Source organism: Cucurbita moschata, unplaced genomic scaffold, assembly GCF_002738365.1.
Source record: "Cucurbita moschata cultivar Rifu unplaced genomic scaffold, Cmos_1.0 Cmo_Scf00003, whole genome shotgun sequence".
Classification (NCBI taxonomy): domain Eukaryota; kingdom Viridiplantae; phylum Streptophyta; class Magnoliopsida; order Cucurbitales; family Cucurbitaceae; genus Cucurbita; species Cucurbita moschata.
The window spans coordinates 2,649,154-2,672,247 of NW_019268519.1; the positions used below are offsets into that span (position 1 = coordinate 2,649,154).

A 23,094-nucleotide genomic window follows, 5' to 3' on the forward strand; every position below is an offset into this window, starting at 1 on the left:
ATTTTTTTTTTTTTTTTTTTTTTTTTTTTTTTTTTTGTGGATGTAATAAATTGAGTCGTGAGTTTGTGATAAATCAAGGTATACTTCTTTTTCATTTGATTACCTTCCCCATCTAACCATATTATTAAATTCAAATTTCACGATCAACATTTATTTAATTATTATAAATTTAGTCATTAATTTTGAAATAGACAATGTTCAACTTTATATGTTTCAAGGATCTTTTTCTACCGGATAGGTAAAGATTCAAATTTATTGCTTCACACACATACAAGCAAAACACCTTTAATCATAAAGTTATTAGAATTTAACAATTAAAAAAGGAGGTGCGTTTTTTTAATCATGTTATCAGAGCCAAATACTGGGCAATGTGCCAACGAGGACACTGGCCTCTAAGGAAGAAGAATTGTGAGAGCTCACGTCGATTAGAGAGGAGAATGAAACATTGATTGTGAAAACTTCTCCCTAACAAACATATTTTAAAACTATGAGGCTGATGACGATACATAATGGGCCAAAACGGACAAAATCTGCTAGCGGTGGACTTGGGTTTTTACAAAATCATACCATCATTATATAGACAAAAGCCATGTGTATAGACACCTCATAGGTTATCTACAAACGCCTTAACCTCCTCTTGGTAGACACGTTTTAAAACTGTGAGATTGATGATAATATGTAATGAATAAAAACAGACAATATTTGCTAGCGGTAGTTCTCATTCTAATGTAGTATCGATTCGTTCATATATTTTTCGTTTACTGTGAGTGTCATTGTCAATGACATATAAAAAAAGATAGGGTTGATTAGGGACATTAAATAAGGTAGAAATAACAATCTCCCAAACTTTATGCACTAATGCAGTTGGTTTTGACCTGAAATGACCTTAAAAGTTGGAGCCTTCTTAACCCTTTTCACCTAATCCACATTCAAATCAATCCCATCAATAATTTCCCTCCCCACACTCTTACTTTATGATTCACGTGGAAGTATACGGACTATAAAGTTCAAAGATTTGGGCAGACGAAGCAATAAACAACACTTGGCTGAATCACAACAAAGCCAAAGAGCGAGTAACAGAGTATCTAATCTAAGTTATGGCGATGTTTCAATCAAAAAAGATGCTTTAATGATGTTGTCCTTCTCCCACTGTTTTGTGCGACAGATTTAGGTGACACTGATAAATTCTTAAGCATTTTATCACTTTTAGTTAGCCGACAGTGTACTGTCTGTAAATTCCCCCCCTTCTTATATGTTTCCCCCACTGCCCCTTCTCTCTGTACTTCCTTCTCTGACAATGCCCAAGTTTAAGAAGTTTCGTGGTGTTAGGCAGCGCCATTGGGGCTCTTGGGTTTCTGAAATTCGCCATCCATTACTGTAATTGATTCTTCTAATTTCTTCCCCAAATTTTAAATATGTGTATTGTTTAATCAATTTGTGGTTTGATTGCGTGCAGGAAGAGGCGGATTTGGTTGGGGACGTTTGAGACGGCGGAGGAAGCGGCAAGAGCGTATGATCAAGCTGCGATTTTGATGAGCGGACGTAATGCCAAAACCAATTTCCCGACGACCCATGACACCAACATTACTACAACCAAGGATTCCCCCAAGGGGTTGTCTGAAATATTGCAAGCTAAGCTCAAGAAATGCTGTCGGACTCCATCGCCTTCCATGACATGTTTGAGGCTCGACACTGAGAATTCCAACATTGGCGTGTGGCAGAAACGTGCTGGGCCACGGTCGGCATCTAGCTGGGTCATGACTGTTGAGCTTGGAAATAAGAAGAGCCATAACAACGAGGATGATTCTCTGATGGGTGTGGTTGTGGCTGATCAGTCCCCGGTGGCGGCGGAAGTGGCGGAGATTCCATCGGAGTTGGATGAAGAAGAGAGAATGGTGGCTTTGCAAATGGTGGAGGAACTGCTTCATATCAGCTATGATGAACCAAACGAATTGTTTGAGATTCAACAGGGGAAGGATGTTTATCTTTAGTTTGTAACCAAATTGCTAATATCAACTTATGTTGTTAATTAAGTTGTAATATTTTAAAACGTGCATTATGCACTATAAAAAAAACAAAAACAAAAACAAAAACCTATATAATATCGATGAAACTGTCATAACCTGTCTGATAGTTTTATGTCGTTCGTCTAAAAAAAGAAAAAATTCTAACCTATTTACTTCTGAGATAGTTACCTTCCATAATTTGTTCTATAAAATCGTTAAAATATATTATGATTAGGTTTGTGGAATTTATTTATTTTTGATTTGCGATGAATTTTTTTGTCCCGTCTAAGATGTTATCTAAATGAATCCCTCGTTTTAGGGAACCAACTAGTCACTCTCCAAGACTACCTACTGTTGTAGCATGACCATCACCTTTGTGCCTAGGGAAAATTAGTGGGCGTATGAATATTTGGGTACAACATAGTAGAGAGAGATCGTGCTACCGTCCTAGGTCATTTTAGGGTGACTATTTTATTTAGACTTTCGAGTATTTTAATAATTTCCTTAAACTTTATCGAAGTCTAATATATATATATTTATTGTAATTAAACGTTAAAAATACAAAAATGAGAATAGTAAAAACTATATTAAAATAAAAGACTTTTCAAACAACTATCCGAAGAAAATTAGATTCATATCTTGATAAAATTATTACGATGTTTCCATCATCGCAAACTATATACAAAATAAAATAAAATGATTAAACTTTGTAATAAATTAATTCCATAAAGTATTTTATGATATTAAAAGAGCACGTGAGTAGGGATGCATTAAGTTGAACATATGATAATAGCTGATTGGGGTCCATGTAGCCTTCAACCACACTGATTAGACCCATTTGAACTAAACCCTAAAATTAGATGCCCCAATGGGAGGTCTCACCCACACCTTCATTCATATTTAATATAATATGTATATGTATCACATAAAATTTAATATTATTTTGGGTCCATCAATTAAATTAAAGGAATGAAAAAAAAATGAACATCTCTCTCATACCATCTTTGGGAAAATTGAGGATTAAAAAAAAAAAATTGTATTTGAATCAACAAGAGAGAAATTAATAACATTTTAAATACAAAATATAATAAAAGGTTAAATTAATAAAGATATTATTAATCTTTTTTAATAATATGCACAAATATTATTATTGTTAATACCTTTTTAAAAAATAAAAGTAATATACTAAATAAAAAAAGAAAATTGTAGATAAACCGATGTATAATTAGAGGAGACTTTGGGTTCGTCCCACATCGGAGAAGTTTCTGGATGAGTAGCGGGAGTGGGATATAAAAATGGATGAAGTGGTGCCCGTCCTAAGAATAGTAGTCCGTAGTTTCTGAGAATATGTCGCAATTCGTAGGAGTGGGGAATGCTCTCGCGCGGCCCCTACTCTATCCAAGTCCTTGTTCAGGTCCGTTTACTTTGCCTGCCCAATATTAATGTTATTCATTTTAGTCATTTTCTCAATTCTAAGAATTAAGTACTCTTCTGTTAGAGCATCAACCTTTGTGTTTAGTAAGTCCATTAGTCCTAACAGTTGCCTATACACTAGAAGATTCAAAAGCTTTATTGCCATCTACAGTAAATCCTTCATATCAAGTTGTAAATATATATATATATATATATATATATATATAAAAGACTTATAATCTACACCATCTTTTCGAGTGAGTCTTGGATTTCTTTCTACCAAGAATTCTTCAATGAAAAATACTTTTCTAGGAATCCTTTTAAATAAAATGTTTTCTGTAAAAAGAAGAATCGTAACGTGGTACGTATCCTTTAACATTTCAAGTTTTAGATGGAAGCCCAATTTCCAACCACTGGTCCGAACGTTTTTCTGAAGCCCGAAAATGGCCCAAACATTGTATGCCCATTAGTATCACACATGAAAAGCATATTTAATACATTGAAATTTTTAATAATATAATTTAAAATAGTAACAATAAACCTGATTCTTAGAACTAAGATCAATAATTCTCAATTTATTTTAAAAATTATTCAATAATGTTTGGATGAAAACTTACCAAGAAAACATTGAATTGTGAGAAGATATATATGCATAAGTCGTCTTCTTAATGGAATAGGTGAATTTTGAACTAAATAAATTATGGTAGGTAACAAATTCACAGAGAATCAAATTGATAGATGCAATAATAATTTTTCATAAAAATAAAAAATAAAAACAAGCGTAAACGTTACATAAATTCTTAAACTTCTCGATTTAAGGTAAAAGTTCTCATGAGAAGTCTTTTAAATGTCTAGATCAAAGAAATATTTATTAATTTAAATATTCTTCTTACCCTTTTTTTTTTTTTTTTTTTTTTTTTTTTTTTTTTAATTCTTGGCCTCAAGCTTATTACTTTTGTTGGAGTAGTGCTTGTTCATCCCTCACCCTCAACTTGTTTCTTTTAAGTGTGTCACTTGGTTATTATCTATTGTGGCATTTCATTAGGGTTAGTTTTACTAAAATTACTCTCTAGGCTCTAGCTTACTTCTCTTGTTGTCGTGTCGTGTCGTTTGGATAGGAACAATGACTCTCCACACAGATATGATATTGTCCACTTTAAGCATAATTTCTCATGATTTTACCTGTAATTTCTCTAAAAGATCTCACACCAATAGAGATAGTATATCTTACTTATATATCCATAATTTTTCTTCTTTAAAATGTTTATTGCATTTTAAATGTTGTTGAGTTATGATTTTAATGAAGCTTTCTCTTTTTAAAAATTTAAAAAAAAAAAAAAAANTTTTTTTTTTTTTTTTTTTTTTTTTTTTTTTTTTTTTTTTTTTTTTTTTTTTTTTTTTTTTTTTTTTTTTTTTTTTTTTTTTTTTTTTTTTTTTTTTTTTTTTTTTTTTTTTAGGTTCATCCATATGCCCGTCATATTTAAATAAATTAGAAACTCGGTTCTAAGTATGATATTTTTAATTTACTAACACTATATTAGAACTTACTCAAATTCTGACTAATTCCAAGGCATTAGATGTGGACGGAACAGTTGTTAAATTATTAAAAGGTGTCTACAGATATTTGCTATTTTTGTAGTGACAATAAAAGTACTATACAACTTTTGCCACCTCAAAAGACAAAAACAGTTAACTGTCTAGAAATATCTATTGCTGGGAATATTCTATAAAATATTCTCAGATCAATAATAATATACCCAATTTGCCTATATTCATTCGGAAAACCGCTGCCTCCAAAACCTAATATTTGTTTTATAGGAATTTTGCAACCATTATACAAATTTATTTATTTTTATTATTTTTCTAAAAAAAAATACATGTTTATTTGAGTAAGCCATCTAGATCAGATATAATTATTTTATAATTTTCCAAGAAGAGAGCAAAAGTAAAACTCCAACTAACAACAGAATATTGTTTGGCATCTTTTTAAAATGTTGTGCATGTGTAATATTTTGTCAAGCCATTCATTTGGAATAGGAAGTTCATCAAGAAATGAAAGATATTCAAATTAAAAAAAAAAAAAAAATCTTAAAATTCAAACAAAAACTTTACTTTTCCGTGATAATCAATTTTACTCTCTTCGGCTTGGGCTTGTGTTAGTTACTGTTAACCTATGGGTCACATCTAAAGAAAAGATGAGACATTACTTTATGAAAGTTAAGGTTATCTTCTTGAGAATATTGGTACGAAATAGTTGAGTGATGACAAAGCAAAGTATTCATGTTAGTCTATGAAGACAGTTTTCAAAACAATAAGTTGATAACGTGGTTATAGCACATGAGATGTAAATGAATATCAGGACCATAAAATATTTTTTTCTTTCATTTTTTGAGTTTAATAACATAAAATTAAAATATTTAAACTTTTATATGACTTTTGTATGGCTTGGTATTTAGATAATGTAATTTTGAGATATTTAGAGGTGGATTCACAAACATTCGGAATAAATCATAATTATTCGTTGTTAAAAGCACAAGCAAAAGTGAAGACTAAGATATCTCACTCATAAGTGGAGAGAGGAAGAATGGTGGTTGGGAGGGACATATACAGTTAAATAAAAATAAAAGATTGAAACTAATGACAGGTTTCAAGTCTATGGTTTGACCTCTTAATTGTGAGCATTTAGTAAAAGATGCCACCATTCATATAGAATATTCTCCTCTCGGTATTATTATTTTGGTCTTCATCTATTTTGATTTCTTATTCTTTGTTTTGTTTATTTTTTAAGCATGTAATTAGTTCTTATATACTTTCTAACACAAACTCTAAAATATTTCAATACAAAAGTATTCTATTAAAATTATAATAAAATTAGATAAAGAAAAAAAATGATCGATTATACGTCATTTGTATTATATTATATTATATTATGATTCTGGAATTATATATATGTATATATATAACTAAGCAACTACAAAATCCCTGACATCACTACTAACTCCTACGGTTCTTTATACAAATCATTAGAAAACCGAAATTTGAGTATTGTTTTGTCAATGAAAAAATAAATTGGATATTGAAGGTTGCAATTGCAATAAAGAAACCCATTTAATTGGAAAAAGGGAAAGGCATATTCGGTAAAGAATATTCTTTTTTTTTAATATGTATATAAAAATAATAACTACGTGCTGTGTTTTAATGATGGGTTAAATAAAAATCCATAAAAATAGAAATAGAAAGAATAGGTCCCTCAGGGTGAGGCATGAATCTGGTGATTTCGAAGAAACAGGTGATAGAAACATCCCACGTGGGGGCGGAGTGAATTTCCTGTTTTAGCCTTCATACATGACATGGCCGGTTCACATTTATTATTGAGGCGTGTGTGGTCATGTTGGGGATTGGAGGATGGGGGATGGTTTGTTGAAAGTTTTTGCAATTTATTGGATATTCCAAATTCCTTTCGGATCATTCTCCTCCGTTGCTTTTACATTATGGAACTTCCATTTTCTTTTTTGCTTTCTAACTAATTCCCAAATATATATTTTTAAAATCTACATATTCAGCTTCTCTATTTTAATTTAATTAAGTTTAATTCTAAATTTAAATAAATGAATACCAATAATATTCTACATTCATTCTTGTTATGCCCACTTTTTCAGTAATTTTTTTTTTAACTTATTTGTTTTTATTTCTTAACGGATACTTTCCTGAGTCCATTTTTTGTAATTTGATTTTGATTGCTTTGTTGGTTGATTTATTTATTTATTTATTTATTCATTTAAACTGCTGCCAATATTATTAGATGAGTATAAATATTCAACAATTTAGAACTAAATGTCTAAACAGTTTTATAAGTTTTGGTCAAGGAAAACATAGTTTCAATTATTTATGTTAGACCATTAATTAATAAATATAAACAATTAAATTTAATTTACGATTATATTCATTTTTTCAATAATAAAAATCTCATATTAAAAGAGAAAGATAACATATTTAATTATCGTGGTTCTTTTATATACAATTCACACAAACATTTTATACTACTATCATGTATTCTAATATATTTTTACTCTGAAAATAGTTTTCAACTGAAATGAGGTAAACATTCGTGATTTTTTTGTTTTGTTTTGTTTGTAAACTAATATTTTTCTTAAAAAGAAAGTCTGACTAGGATTGAGACCATATTTTGAAATTATATTATTTGTTAATTAAGTGGATTGAGGCATTTGGGTGTTGAGTTGAAGCCTTTCTTATTATTAGCTTGATTTTTGTGAGTTAGTTGGAGTATTTCCTTGACTAGATGTGAACATTTATTTGACATTAAAATTTGGGAGCTGTACCCCATGAATGCTGTTTGATTTGTTGGTTGGTTTATTCCCAATTTTAACTGTCATTTTATGTTCAAAATGAGTTAAAATTCCACACATACGACAAAATTATGTATACAACCGACAACAATAAAAAAAATTTAAACATGCTTTAAAATGGAGAAATTATTATTTATTAACTTAAATATTTTATAAATTTGTTTAGAAATGTGTGTGATGTTTTATCAGTATCAAAATTGTATTAATTATTTATTTAAAAATCCACAGAAATTTATGAAACTCTTAACTAATAAGCTGGTAATAAACGGATTCACAATTTTAATTACAGAATGAAATATATAATTTGTATGAAAAATGACAAATTGGGAATAATATTTATTAAAAAATACGACAAAATATTTTATTAAAGGCCGTACCTTCCCTAGGTGATATAAATGGAAACAATTCCATGGCTCAAAATATTTTTATACCCTTTTTCTTTTTTATTGGATTTATTCTCTGATTCATCCTTTTCAATTTATTCCCATTTCAAAAAATATGTCATAAAAATTACTTTAATTTATTTCCAATTTTCTATCCCATAAATTATAATTTTAAGTATAAAATTATTGATTAAATTTTGAATAAAATCATAGTCTTATTAAAATTTAGGATTTACGTGAGACACAAATTAAAATTTTAATTTTTTCGAAGAATAAAATTAAAAGTCGAAGGGTTAAAAAGTATAAATAGTTTAAAGTGGAGGAATTTAAGGAGTAAAATAGTGGAAAAGGTTTGAGTGGGACACGTGTAAGGTAATAGATGGTGGGGCGTTGTTGGAGTATCATAGGATGGTTCCCACGTGATCCAACTTGGGAGTGAGCCCATTGGTTTTGATACCTTCCAATCCACGCTCACCACTTTGTGCACGCGCCGCCCTTTACCCCCAAAATTTAAAACCTCTCACCACTCCCCAAATATTTATACAAAATATTTTAATAATTAAAACACTAATTATCGATTTTCTTACAAATATAACATTAATTTACTTATTAACTGGTAAATGTCACGGATATAAAATATAAAATGTATTTGATAATATATTTAGAGACGGGTACTTGTCAACCAAATATTAAATTAAATATAATCTACTATTAATTAATTTTTTATATATATAATTATAATTTTTATAAGATATTATTAAAAAAAAAAAAAAAGATAAAATAGAAGGGTATTGGTGACCTTTTGAGCTTCTTCTCTCATTCTCTGTCTCTTTCTTTTCACGAGGGGATAAACCCAGAAATATGCTCTTAAATTTGAATTTGGACAAATATTTAACGGATATTCCCGTACTGCCCCTCCGAATATTCTCCCCTTTCCGCTTATATTACCGTCTTCTTCCTCTTCCTCGATCTTCCTCTTCCATTTTCCTTCCACCATTCCCATTGCTTTACTCACTCACCCTCACCATTTTCTTCCTAACCACTTTCCATTTCCGGAGATATGAAATTCGGGAAGAGTCTCAGCAACCAGATCGAAGAGACCTTGCCGGAATGGCGGGATAAGTTCCTCTCTTACAAGGAGCTCAAGAAGAAGCTCAAACTTGTGCAGCCGAAGTCCGGCGACTCTAACAGACCTTTCAAGAAGCCTAGGCTTGATGCTGAGGACGATGCCGATGCCGATACCGATGCGGATGCTGTCTCCAATGAGGTCGTTGATTTCATCACTCTCTTGGAGAAGGAGCTCGAGAAATTCAATTCGTTCTTCGTTGAGAAGGAGGAGGAATATATCATCAGATTGAAGGTATGTAGGTCTTTTATTTTTTTTTTCCTTTTCTTTTTCGCTTTCCAATCAGATTATTGTTGAATAGTGAAGAAGTTTCGACTGAGCTACTTGATTTTGTGCATTCAACATTCTGGAAATCTGTTTACTGCATTATTTCGGTGACTAAACGGATGTGTGATGCGAGAAACTTTCGATTTCTGAAATTCCTTGAAGAACTATGGAATTGAACTTTACTTTTGATTAATTAACTTTGCACTAATTTTATTCAACTGTATAAGCAGTTTATTTCTCGACAAAATCTTCATGCATTTAATAAGTTAATTCGACTGATTTTCTATCGTTAAGTAATCCACCGAACCAATCGATGCTTGAGGACTAAAACAACGACGTCGCTTTTTGCTTCGCTAGGTGAAAAGACATCTTACCACATTCCTTTGAAAAGGGACGCTTAATAATTTTATTATTACCCCAAGGTATTCGCTGCGTTTATCAAACTCTAACTCACAAAACATAAAGTAAGAGGCACTCTTTTTTTTTTTTTTTTTTTCCTCTCTCAAATTTGCTCTCCTTTTTGACTCTTAGAATAGAGTTCTTTGGCCCACGTTGCAACTACTTTGCCACTCACATGATTATCTGGGGCTGTACATGACCATGCCGGCTGGCTGGTCTTTATTGTCTTGTGTATTTGCGGCAATATTTTATGCACACAATCGTCGGGTCGCATTGTTTTATTGGTCTAGATCTGGATTCTTATACATCATCCATGCTCCGAGTCACAGCTGGTAAACTGTGCAACTTCGGTAATAATACGACTCGAAAACTAGATTCCTTTGCTCACTTTGTTTGTTTGAGATTTGAGTAGGGCCAGAGAAAGGATATGGTTTAATATTATGCTGTGTGTATTGAATTTGACTTTTGGGAGTCGGAAAACATTGACGTTATTGCACTTTCTGCGTAATCAATGATGTAGGGCGATTGAGAATTTGACAGAACTTGTCTTGGTTTTTGGTGGGGAATTTGTCAGGAATTACAAGATAGAGTAGCTAAAGCGAAATACTTTGATGAAGAGTTGACACAAATTCGTAAAGAGATTGTTGACTTTCACGGCGAGATGGTTTTATTGGAGAATTACAGTGCTCTTAACTATACAGGTAACCGCACGGTCCCTTTAGCACTGGAATTATATACTTTTGCTTCATCTTATTATGTACTTTAATTTGGATCCTTACATTTTGTTCATGGTCCACTCTTTACTAATCTCTAGTGAGGCTTTGTCTGCCATAAGAGCAGCTTGGCAACTAGAATTTTAAGCTATTAAGTTCTCAACTTAAAAGCTTGAACTCTAGACCTTCAAGATTATCTGCAAACATTTCATGGCTTATCATCAGGATATCCTTGGGGGTATCGGTCTGTTTAACTTTTAACGGTCATTGTTGGAATGGCCTTTTGTTTCTAGATATTTGTATTGTGATACTTACTTTTCTATGTATGGTCCTAATGCTTTTCGTAAAGACAATTGCTTTTGGACTTAATTTCTTGGACCTTTTTCTGTGTGTCTATGGTTAGTCCTGAAGGCTAGCACATTATCTCTATGTCATCAAATGCACAAACTGCCTCCCCTTCTTTTTTTTTCCCCCAATTAGTCCCACCACTTCGAAATTTACATGCCTTCTTCTCATCTTCGACAGGCCTGGCCAAAATCCTCAAGAAATATGACAAAAGAACTGGTGCACTTATTCGCCTACCCTTTATACAGAAGGTACTGCAACAGCCTTTCTTTACCACAGACCTACTCTTTAAGCTTGTCAAAGAGTGTGAGGCTATGCTGGACCGCCTCTTCCCTGCAAACGAACAGCCTGCCTTGGCTGAGGCAGCTGTTGGTGATGAAGGCTGTGCTCCTAGAGCATCTGCCACCGCCACCTCGAACAGCGATGGGCTTCCTGGGATGCCCAAGGAACTCGCAGAGATCGAACAGATGGAGAGCGTGTACATGAAGGGCACGCTATCAGCCTTGCGAGTTCTAAAAGAAATTCGAAGTGGAAGCTCAACTGTTAGTGAATTTTCATTGCCACCATTACAGATAAATGGAGTAGACGGCACATGGAAAAAGGTTCCCGTGTTGGAACAGGAAGCCATAGCCAAGTAGAATTTGGCTTTCAGAATATAACATCACCTTATTCCATTAGTTTTACGACGGCATCTTGTAAGAACGAATTAGATACTCAAACATGTAAAATCCTAAATATAAACCCAAAAAGTGTTACAAGTAGAAAGCCAATGTTTTTCATGTTTGTTTGGCATTCAAATTACTACATATCTTAAAAAAACCATGATTGAGATTTCATTCTACTTTCCGCCATATTCTTGCACATTGTGTTTTCCCCTTGTGGACCAACCAGTGCACAAAGTGGGCCTTCTAATACGGCCTGAAGCTCATTTCTTTGGGCCTTCTGTCTTCTCTAAGCTTGACACTTTCAGTAAGGATTGCAGATCTGTATGTATAGTTTGGTAGGTGCACACTTGGGCTTCATAAGGGATGCCTTCGGCTTTGAACATATTGGCTCAAATAGAGTAGGCTTGGAACATCAGCCCTCTACAATACTTTGTGGGGTTTCGTTTTTCTATTGGCTCAAGTTTTGGATTTGATACTTATTTGGAGAGGTCTTAAATATGCCCTAACTGGCTTCAATCTCATAAGTTCGCCAAAATCAGTTAATTTCTTAATAACTATAATTAATTACTTACTAATTAAAAATCTGTAATGGAAAATAATTAACCATTTGTGATTTTTTTTTTTTTTTCTTTTTAATATTAGAAATAAAAAGAGTAATAAAGAAACATGGAAGAGTTATCCAGAGAGCGATGATGGACACGAATCCCAGCGATGAATACCCATTCCTGAAGGTTGCTGGCTGGCTGGCTCCCATGTCTCCCCGTCTTCTTCAAATTATTTGGTACCATTAGTTCTCTTTTTTTTTTTAATAAATTGTTGTACTCCTATCTTTTTCTTCAAGATTACGTGAACCCCTAATTCAATTCAATCCACCCTCGCAAATCTCTGTCTTCCCGTTTCTTTTCTTTTCTTCCTTCTCTCTTTCGAGGTTTCTTACACTCTTCAATCATCTCACCCACTTCTCGCTTTCTTCAACCATGCCTTCTCTTAACCCAGTTTCCCCCTCACAGTCTCTCTTCAATAAACTTCGTTTCAGAACGCCCACTTTTGTGGCACCCACTTCCTTTTCCAATTCCAATTCCAGTTTGGAGTCCAGTTTCTTACCCAGAAGGGTTCCCTCTGCCCTTCGCTTTAAGAAGAGTACTGCTGGAATTTCAACGGTTCGAATGAAGACTGTTCCTCTGGTTTCGGCTACCATGGCTGAGAAGTCGAAAAAGAGGTATCCTGGTGAATCAAAAGGGTTTGTTGAGGAGATGAGGTTTGTGGCGATGAAATTGCATACCAGGGATCAAGCTAAAGAGGGTGAGAAGGAAACTAAAGAGCCCCAAGAGGCACCTGTCGCTAAATGGGAGCCGACGGTTGAAGGGTATTTGAGGTTTCTTGTGGATAGCAAATTGGTTTATGATACGCTTGATAAAATCATTGCCAAGGCTGTATTTCCTTCCTGTAAGTTGTTGCTGATTTCCTGGTTTATTGGAGACGGTCTTTTTGGGTTTTTCCTGATGTCTTGGATTCACTCTGGCTTTGCATATGTTGTTCCAATTTTTGCTTCTGATGTTTATGCTTTTGTTCATTCAGTCTGTGGCTTTGCTGTTATTGTTCTCTGATGATGTGTGTGAATATTTTATATGAACATTTCTATTTAGTTATTGAGGGGAAATGCTTCTGATTCCGCTAACCAGCCGTTCCTTCCATGATTTTGTGAGTGTTGACAGATTGTTCTTTCCTAGATATGATTGATTTGAAGGTTGGTTTAAATTGTTTGGTGATCTCTGGCAAAATTGCATGCTTCTTTTTCTAGTCATACAAGTATCACAGGAAAGGTAATTGTAGGATGTTGATGAAGTGTTTTGTTTATGGTAATAGATGCAGAGTTTCGTGACACAGGACTGGAAAGGTCTGAAGCATTGGCAAAAGATTTGGAGTGGTTCAAAGAGCAAGGGTATGTCATTCCTGAGCCTTCTTCTCCTGGAGTCACCTATGCTCGTTATCTTGAAGAATTGTCGGAAAAGGATCCTCAAGCATTTATATGCCATTTCTATAATACGTACTTTGCCCACACTGCTGGTGGTCGGATGATTGGGAGAAAGGTAACAAATTCACCATATGTTCATTTTCATTCTTGGGTTGCATAATTGATTTAGTCAGCCACTATGAGCTGACTGGTGGGTACCACATGTTGTATCATTAAGTTGTTGATCAGATACTCATGAATTAGGGGGGAGGGGGAAGTTTAATCAATGTTTTTCACTTTTCTTTATGACTTGAGGTATGTACGAACTTGTATGAACTTGCCGATTTCTTAATTTGGCTCTTTCGCAAAATTTCTGTGAGATCCCACATCGTTTGAGGAGGAGAATGAAGCATTATTTATAAGTGTGTGGAAACCTGGCTCTAGTAGATGCGTTTTAAAAACTTTGAAGGGAAGCCTGAAAGGAAAAGCTCAAAGAGGACAATATCTATTAGTGGTGGGCTTAGGCTGTTACAAATGGTATGAGCCAGCCACTAGGCGATATGCCAGTGAGGAGGTTGAGTCCCAAAGGGTGGTGGACACAAGGCGGTGTGCCAATAAGGACGCTGGGCCCTGGAGGGGTGGATTAGGGGGTCCCACATTGAGTGGAGAAGGGAACAAGTGTCAGCGAGGATGCTGGGCCTCGAAGGGGGTGGATTGTGCGATTCCATGTTGGTTTGGGAAGAGAACGAAGCATTCTTTATGAAAGTGTAGAAACCTCTTCCTAGCAGACACATTTTAAAAAACCTTGAAGGGAAGCCTGAAAGGGAATGCTCAAAGAAAACAATCTCTCTGTATTCCCAATATTTGGTGGGTTGGGTATTGAAATACCTGGTGAACTGCCGAATGCCTCACGAAACATTTCTTAACCCAAGGAACTATCTGGAGGCTAATGAGAGTACATAGAAGCAAGTGTTTGTTGTTTTGTTTTGTTTTGTTTTCTTTGTTCCTGCTACTGGTTTTAAACCTTGTCCTGTCGTGATGTGCTTCAGGTAGCAGAAAGGATTCTGGAGAACAAGGAGCTGGAATTTTATAAATGGGATGGAGACCTTTCCCAGTTGTTGCAGAATGTAAGGGACAAGCTCAACAAAGTCGCTGAGGTAACTCAATCTGATTCGCCTTTTTCTTACATTCATCTCTTGTTTTCTCATTGAGTTTGTTTGATAACACGATGTTGGTTGCGTTGTATGTTTACCAGAGCTGGAGTAGGGAGGAGAAGGACCATTGCCTGGAGGAAACCGAGAAGTCTTTTAAGCACTCGGGAGAAATTCTCCGTTTAATATTGTCATGACGATGACGATGACGATGACGATGACGATGACGATGACGATGACGATGCCTTTCTTTTAGTAGTCGTGTTATTGTTTCTTTATACACCCTCTAATGGGATATGCCCTCCATCTCTGTTCAAGCTCGAATTCTTGAATGTCCCTTAAACTTTACACTTCTATTCAAGGATAAAAGTATCTGTTTGTAAACTCTGAAAGTTATGCCCTGAATGGTGAATGGCGTATTCAAGTGTATTTATTGGAATCGGTTTGTTTGGCTATCACGTTGCTAATGCTAATTGAATTCATTTTTTAGTGGTGAAATATATTAAATGAATAAATGATCACTTAATTAATTATAATATGAAAATTTATACAATGTAGGAACATTCATATGGTTATAGTTAATGTTTAATTAAAATCATTAACTATTTATTGTAAATACAATCATTACTCACCACTAATAAAAAAATTGTAAATAATCAGTGAGGGGACAAATAACATATTTAAATCATTTTTATTTATATACCAATCAATTGATATAATCATACAAATCAATAATCAATATTTCTAAAAATATAGCCAATATTAAATAACAATAATAACCCAATTAAAATATTTTAATTAAAATTTTTAAGAAGAAAATTTTATTCAGAGTCTTAACCAAACCGTTAATGGTTTTGATTTCGACTCCCCAAAAGGTCTCGTAACAATGGAAATAATATTCCTCATTTATAAACATCTTCCACTAAATTAACCAACGTGGGACTCACTCTCAATAATCCTCAAAACATTTTGTAAATTTCATTCGATGACACGTTAGTTTCAATTGCAATTAATTTGGAAAGCTTTGGTAGCACATAATAATTTTATGATCTCAAAGTTTAATCAATTTTGGAAAGCTTTGATAGCAAGTAACAAAGAGTTAGAAATTAAGTTGAAGTAACAAAGACTTTGGTTTTTTACTTTTCCAACCCTTCAGCCCAATAAATACCCAAAAGTTCACAATTTGTTAGTCTTAGTTTCCGATGTGGTTCATCGTCACTCAACTTTGCCGTTACCTTTAGCTGGCGAGGTTTGCTTTCTTTTCTCGATCGAAGTTGGGTTATGCAAAAAAACAAAAAAAAAAACATAGTCTTTTGTTCTGTTCCTCCATCAATTTATTGGGACTGCCAATTTTTGTCATTTTTCCTTGCGAATCATTCATCATCTTTGTTTTAGCTGATTCCTCCACGTTTCCTTTTATATTTCTTTTCAAGTTCTGAACTTTATCCACAAATCATTCAGGAAGCTGCAATGGAAGTGATGAACAGAGTTGTGGCCATAAGACATCATATTGATGAGTTCCCAGTTGAGTCCGACTTTGAGCTCAAATCTGAAGCTCTTATTGTGTCGGTGAAAGCTGGTTGTGATGATATCGTTGTCAAGAATCTTTATGTTTCGATCGATCCATATCAGATCAACCGTATGAAGAGCCATAGCTCTTCACAGAAGACTTCATCTTTTGCAACTTCCATCAAGCCCGCCCAGGTAATTATTGAACCATAAAGGGGTATCTATCGTTCATTTTAATCTACTTGGTCACCTACTCTGCTTTGTGGTTTGCTATGAACACAGCCCATCGACGCATATGGAGTGGGAGAAGTCTTGGCCTCTGGGAACGCTGATTTTAAGAAGGGCGACTTGGTGGCAGGGCTCTTGCATTGGGCAGAGTACAGTATAGTGAAAGCCCAGACGAGCTTGCTTCGACAAATTGACTCTATGGGGCTTCCATTAACTAACCATCTTGGAATTCTGGGTATCTTACACTAAACCCTCTAGTCTTGTCTTCCGTTACTTGTTGAGGATTGTTAGGAGGGAGTCCCGTGCAGGCTAATTTAGGGAATGATTACAAGTTTATAACTAAGTAATACATCTCTATTGGTACGAGGCCTTTTGGAGAAAGATACTAGAACTTATGCTCAAAGTAGACAATATCATATTATTGTTGAGACTCGTGATTCCTAACATGGTATTAGAGTCATGTCTTTAACAAAACAATGTCAATAAAATCCTCAAGAGTCGAACAAAGAAGTTACCCTTAACATAGCAATGTCAATATCTTGAAGTGTCCAACAAAAAAGTTGTGAGTCTCGAAAGTGTAGTCAAAGATGACTCGAGTGTCGAATAAAGGATGTACTTTGTTCGAAAGCTCTAGAGAAGTATAGTCAAAGATGACTCGAGTGTCGAATAAAGGATGTACTTTGTTCGAAAGCTCTAGAGAAGGAGTCGAGCCTCAATTAAGGGGAAACTGTTCGAGAGCTCCAGAAAAGGAGGCCTCAAAGATGACTTTATGGTGTACTTTTTTCAAAGGAAGAATTGTTGAAGATTATTGAGAAGAGTAGTCCATAACATAGGATAATTAAGAGGAAGATTATGAGTCTATAAGTAAGGAATATCATAGAGAGTCATGATTTTTAATCTTACTAATTTCGGTTTTGTTTTGAGTAGGATTCAGTGGGCTGACTGCGTACGCTGGTTTGTTCGAAGTAGCAAAGGTTAAAGAGGGAGAGACCGTGTTTGTGTCGGCTGCCTCTGGGTCTGTCGGGAGTTTGGCCGGACAGTTGGCAAAGCTGCATGGCTGCTACGTTGTCGGCAGTGCTGGTTCGGATGAAAAGGTCACATAAACACCTCTAATTTTCTCGACTAATCGTGACAGCCGCATTGAATAATTATAGGAATGTTTTAGGTGGGGTTGCTGAAAGAGAAGCTTGGATTTGATGAAGCATTCAATTACAAGCAAGAAAGGGATTTGACGTCAACCTTAGAGAGGTGAGAATTTAGAATCTAAGCTATAGTTCTCATGATTTAGAGAAATTGGTGAAGTAAAAGGCTTGGGAGTTGAATTTTACAGGTACTTTCCAGATGGAATAGACGTTTATTTTGACAACGTGGGAGGCGAAATGCTAGAAGCAGCAGTGGCGAACTTGAAGGCGTTTGGAAGAGTGGCGCTTTGTGGGGTTATTTCAGAGTATACAAGTTCCAAAAAGGCTGCGCCAAAGATGCTCGATTTGGTGTACAAACGGATCAAAGTTGAAGGGTTTCTAGCTGGAGATTTCTTGAATGTGTACTCAGATTTCATCGCTATGGTCTCTCAGTACCTTGGTTCTCGCAAAATTGAATCACTGGAAGATGTATCCATTGGGGTCGACACCATTCCCTCTGCTTTCATTGGGCTGTTTAAGGGTGATAATATTGGAAAGAAGATTGTCAAACTAGCAGTGTGACAGAATAATAATGATTACAATAATAACAAGTGAACCAGTTGGTGCTGTATGTTTTTTTTTTTAGTGTATGTATGTCATGTGCATCAAAGCATGAATTATGAATGCGTACATTACAATATTTATGTCCTCATACCAATATATGTATGTATGCTTTAGTGGTTTTGCTTTGGGCTTTCCCAAAAGGCTTCATACCAATGGAAATAGTATTCCTCACTTATAAACACATGATCTTCCCCTGAATTAACCAATATGGGACTCACTCCCAATAATCCTCAACAATCCTCCCCTCGAACAAAGCACACTATGAGCCTCTCCTGAGACTTATGGAGCTCTCGAATAGCCTCCCCTTAATCGAGGCTCGACCCCTTTCTCTAGAGCCCTCGAACAAACCCTTTGTGCGACACTTTAGTCACTTTTGACTACACCTTCGAGGCTCACAATTCTTTGTTCGATATTTGAAGATTCTATTGACATGGTTAAGTTTAGGGCATGGTTCTGATATCATGTTAGGAATCACAACTCTCCACAATAGTATGATATTGCCCACTTTGAGCTTTTTGTTATTTCATTTTAGCTTTTTTCTACTCATATTTGTTTTATTTGAAATGAATTCTTTTAACTCCATGGAAAATGCTTTAAATGATTTTTTTTTAACGCATATTAAGCATGACATGTTTGGTTGTCAATAAAAATAAAAACATAGGGTCCCATTCCATATTTTTCTCAAATTTGTCCAATCCATTTCTAACAAGACAAATCTCTTTCCATTGTAAATATACTAAATTTCAAAAAATAATAAATATTTGTTAATCAAAGTCTAATTTTAGAGTACAAGTGGAACAAAAAAAAAAAAAAAAAAATTATTTACTTCTCTATGGAGTAAAACAAGTCAAACGCAGGTTGCCGGAGCGGAACAAGTCAAACGCAGCTTGCCGGAGTAGAACAAGTCAAACACAGCTTTCTCAGACGTAAAGCCGCCTGCTCTTGTCCATATTCTACATATTTCGCCTGATTTGTGATAGATCTGATCACGATTTATTTGGAAATTAGAAACTCTATTTTGTAATTTATTTTAAAAATTAATAATTCATATAATTCCATGTCTTCGGTTTAAAATACAAATATTTATTGGTTGCTATAGGAATTCGAAGAATTCACTGTAATAATTTTACATTGAGAGTTGCTAGGAAGAAACGTCTCAGGTTAGCTAATTAAGAAGAATATTATAAAAAGAATGTTGTCTTCCTTACTACTAAACTTGAAAAAAAAAAATCAAAAGTACGTGTCGAGTAGATAATATAAATTTAAAATAAAAATAAATTGATATAAATATAATATAGAAATGGATAGTTGATGAATTAGATGGTTTTGAATAATATATTATTTTCATGTTCAATCCAATTTTGAAGGTCTAATTTTGGATGTGTAAGCAATGGCTTGCAAGCATCTTTTCTTTCCTTTTTTGAGTTCAAACTTGTACGCTTCCCTCTCCCCTTTTCTTCAACATTAAACATTCTTTTTAAAATGCAAATTGCATATAATTTTCACAAATAAACTTCATTTGATCGTATCCATTTCATTTTTTTAGAGTTTTTTTTTATTACATTAATAAAAAAAAATATTCTTCAACTTTTTATTTCATCTAAAAATATTCTAATATTCTTATCTTTAAAATAACTGAACACTCTGTTTCAAAAAAAAAAAAAAATCATTCAACTTTTAAAAAATTTCAAAAAAAATACTTTTATGGTTAGTAACATGTTTAAATTTTTTTAAAAAAAATATCTTATCATTTTAGAACGTTATTGTCAATTATTTTCAAGACAGAGTTAAATTCAGAGATAATATAACCTATAACTGGTTAGTTATTCTTAATCTTAAATTAATTAATTTTAATTAATCATTTATTTAATCTTAACCTACTTTAATTATTAATAATTATTACTATTTTGTTTAACTAACCCTACCAACACTTTTTGAATGACTCCCATTAGAATTAAAATGAAAAGTTTATAGTTAAAATCACCACTACTACCCCTACCTTTAATCTCTTCTTTCCATTTCTTTTTTTTTTTTCTAATTTTCACTATTTTTCTTTTATATTTTTACCCTAACTTCCATAATTTTTGTATCATTCAATTTTCAGAAAGTTTCATAGTCGATCTCTCCAAGCTTTCAATTTTATTTTTCATCTTATTATCAGAGAGATTGTTATTGTAATGTGAAGAATTATTGGAGTATGAAGAAATAGTTGCAAGCGTTGAACGTATCAATTTAATATTTTAGAGAGTTGTGGTATGTTATTTACAAAATTCTAATGCTCGTAAATTCTAAGCTCAGAAATGATTTGAACTTTATAACAATTGGACTCTTATACGAAGAAATTTTTTATTCAAATTTTTAAATAGAGTATATCCAACTTGACATAAACAAGGGTGTTATCCTTTCTAACTTTTTTTCTATTTAATTTGAAAATTATTATGGTAATTTATTATGTGTTATAAATTTGTATATAATTTTCTATCCTTCTCCCAGCATTTAAAAAAATGTAGAAGTTGACAATGGCAGGCATTTCCCCCAAATTCTGAGAAGTTAAGCTCCGGTTGCCAATGGCGACAGCCCAAGTTTCCTTCCAAAACTTCCTTTCAATCCCAACCGTTGATTCTGGTGTCCGGCCAAGGAAATCCTGCGGACCGACCAGGGCCGCACAAAGCAGAACCGGAAGCCCAAATTGGAAGTCGTCTATTCGATCAACATTGGCAGATCAAAGCCGTCAGAAACCAACGGTGGACGTGGACCGACTGGTGGATTTCATGTACGACGATCTCCGGCACGTATTCGACGAGCAGGGGATTGATCGGACGGCGTACGACGATGAAGTTAGATTTCGAGACCCGATTACAAAGTATGACGGAATTAGTGGGTATATGCTGAATATTGCCCTGTTGCGAGAATTCTTCAGGCCGGAGATCATCTTGCACTGGGTCAAAAAGGTTGGTCCGATCACTTCTCCGACGAGCTGTCAATATTATTAGGTTCATTAATTATATTTCATATTGAACCAAATCTTATTTTTAGACTGGGCCATATGAGATAACTACAAGATGGACTGCGATAATGAAGTTTATCCTTCTGCCATGGAAACCAGAGTTAGTGTTGACGGGAACTTCCATCATGGGTATCAATCCACAAACCGGCAAGTTCTGTAGCCATGTGGTAATTAAATTTTACCATCCTCCTCCTCCCTTATTTTTCACCCAATTTCCTACTTCATCTGGTTAATTTTGAAGGATCTTTGGGATTCACTGCAAAATAATGACTACTTTTCTGTAGAAGCCTTGTGGGATGTGTTTAAACAGGTATACATAGCTAAAACTGAAAAATCATCCAAAATTGAAGACTTTTTGTTATAATTTCTGTCTCTCTTTCCAGTTTCGGTTTTATGAGACTCCAGAATTGGAATCGCCCAAATATCAAATACTGAAAAGGACTGCAAATTATGAGGTTTGTTCACCATAATTTATGTTTGAAGCAGCTTTAATTTGTAGCATTAATGTGTTGTGTTATGTATCAGGTGAGAAAATATGCGCCATTTGTTGTGGTTGAAAGAAATGGACACCAGATTTCTGCCGGATTCAATAGGGTTGGTAGGTGAGTCCCCTGTTAGCAACCACTGCCCTGTTCTTCACTTATGAATGGAGGATCTTTATCTTAATTATGCCACCTCTTAAATGACCATTACATTACTGTTCAGTTGCTCAGATGCTAAACAGGAGGACACAATGAGCATAAGAGAGATGGAAGGGGGCATTGGTGCAGTGTTGAAATTCAGTGGAGATCCCACAGAGGATATGGCTCAGCAAAAGGCAAAAGAATTACGATGTAGTCTAAAAAAGGATGGGCTTAAACCCATAAATGGCTGTTTGCTTGCTCGCTACAACCACTCTGGCCGAACATGGAGCTTTGTAATGGTAACTTTATGTCCCTTTTGTCTCATCTTATGTATATCGTATTGTTTGTTGCTAAATTGGGTGTCTGAGTTTAAATGGTAACTTTGCATGGTTTTGGGTTTGATTTGCAGAGAAATGAGGTGCTAATATGGCTGGAAGAATTCTCAATTTAGTCCAACAAGTCCAACTTCATTTTATCCGCACCAATCAAAATAAGAGAGACAACTATAATCTGATTGATAATTTTACAAACTTTTAAATCTATATTCAATTATTAATAAGAATTACATTGTAACAGTCTTGCCTAATTGACATTTTTACCCAAGTTTAGTTTCTCGAATCTCAAATTAAATGTCGTTTTTAAGTTTAAAATTGATTTAAACAATGGATTAGAGAGTGAGAAATTTGATTGGTTGGGTTCAGGCGTTGAGGAGAATGAGACAAACAAAGATCCAAAATAGGTGGGAGAGGGGAAAAGGAATCGCCCATGTGCGGCTTAACTATTGTCAACTGCCAACTGCCAACCTCACCCATTTTCAATATAATGTTTGTGTTGATTAAATTTAAATTTTGGTCCTTATTTTTGGATTGGGCTTGCTGTATAATAAACAACACATATCTCTGACTTTATGAACCATACCCACGTTACTTTCCAAAATTAAGGCATACACGATGCAACTAGTTGTATTAAAAACACACTTATTTTGTTGTTTAAGACTACAAACAAAAAAAAGAAAAAAAACAATTCAAACCTGTCTAACCGTTTTTAATCATTTTCTATATTTTTTAGATAATATAAAGAAAATATTTTAACATTTTAATGATATTTGAAATCCAAATAATATCTTAAATAATTGAGATATGAGATATGAATAGATCAGTGGTTTCATTAAATAATGTCTAATTTTACGTATT

At 34.0% G+C, this 23,094-nt stretch overlaps 5 protein-coding genes across 5 annotated transcripts; all 5 read left to right on the top strand.

Annotated features, from left to right (window-relative positions):
- Positions 1-1,260: 1,260 nt before the first annotated feature.
- On the top strand, positions 1,261-2,146 carry LOC111440941 (ethylene-responsive transcription factor WIN1-like). The gene is made up of 2 exons (XM_023077776.1): positions 1,261-1,377; positions 1,457-2,146. The coding sequence occupies exons 1-2, from the start codon at positions 1,298-1,300 to the stop codon at positions 1,989-1,991; spliced, it is 615 nt and encodes a 204-aa protein (XP_022933544.1). The 5' UTR covers positions 1,261-1,297; the 3' UTR covers positions 1,992-2,146.
- Positions 2,147-8,974: 6,828 nt separating this feature from the next.
- LOC111441229 (SPX domain-containing protein 1-like) lies at positions 8,975-11,802 on the top strand. Its single transcript, XM_023078214.1, has 3 exons — positions 8,975-9,529; positions 10,536-10,662; positions 11,200-11,802. Exons 1-3 carry the CDS (start codon positions 9,230-9,232, stop codon positions 11,655-11,657), a joined length of 885 nt encoding a protein of 294 aa, XP_022933982.1. The 5' UTR covers positions 8,975-9,229; the 3' UTR covers positions 11,658-11,802.
- A 512-nt stretch (positions 11,803-12,314) lies between these two features.
- LOC111441000 (heme oxygenase 1, chloroplastic-like) lies at positions 12,315-15,244 on the top strand. Its single transcript, XM_023077872.1, has 4 exons — positions 12,315-13,130; positions 13,551-13,774; positions 14,688-14,795; positions 14,894-15,244. Exons 1-4 carry the CDS (start codon positions 12,662-12,664, stop codon positions 14,984-14,986), a joined length of 894 nt encoding a protein of 297 aa, XP_022933640.1. The 5' UTR covers positions 12,315-12,661; the 3' UTR covers positions 14,987-15,244.
- A 687-nt stretch (positions 15,245-15,931) lies between these two features.
- LOC111441259 (2-alkenal reductase (NADP(+)-dependent)-like) lies at positions 15,932-18,311 on the top strand. The gene is made up of 6 exons (XM_023078264.1): positions 15,932-16,038; positions 16,251-16,493; positions 16,581-16,761; positions 17,454-17,620; positions 17,692-17,774; positions 17,857-18,311. Exons 2-6 carry the CDS (start codon positions 16,260-16,262, stop codon positions 18,227-18,229), a joined length of 1,038 nt encoding a protein of 345 aa, XP_022934032.1. The 5' UTR covers positions 15,932-16,038; positions 16,251-16,259; the 3' UTR covers positions 18,230-18,311.
- A 2,436-nt stretch (positions 18,312-20,747) lies between these two features.
- LOC111440839 lies at positions 20,748-22,482 on the top strand. The gene is made up of 7 exons (XM_023077646.1): positions 20,748-21,222; positions 21,308-21,445; positions 21,520-21,588; positions 21,662-21,733; positions 21,804-21,880; positions 21,984-22,200; positions 22,311-22,482. Exons 1-7 carry the CDS (start codon positions 20,839-20,841, stop codon positions 22,350-22,352), a joined length of 999 nt encoding a protein of 332 aa, XP_022933414.1. The 5' UTR covers positions 20,748-20,838; the 3' UTR covers positions 22,353-22,482.
- The last annotated feature ends 612 nt before the right edge of the window (positions 22,483-23,094 follow it).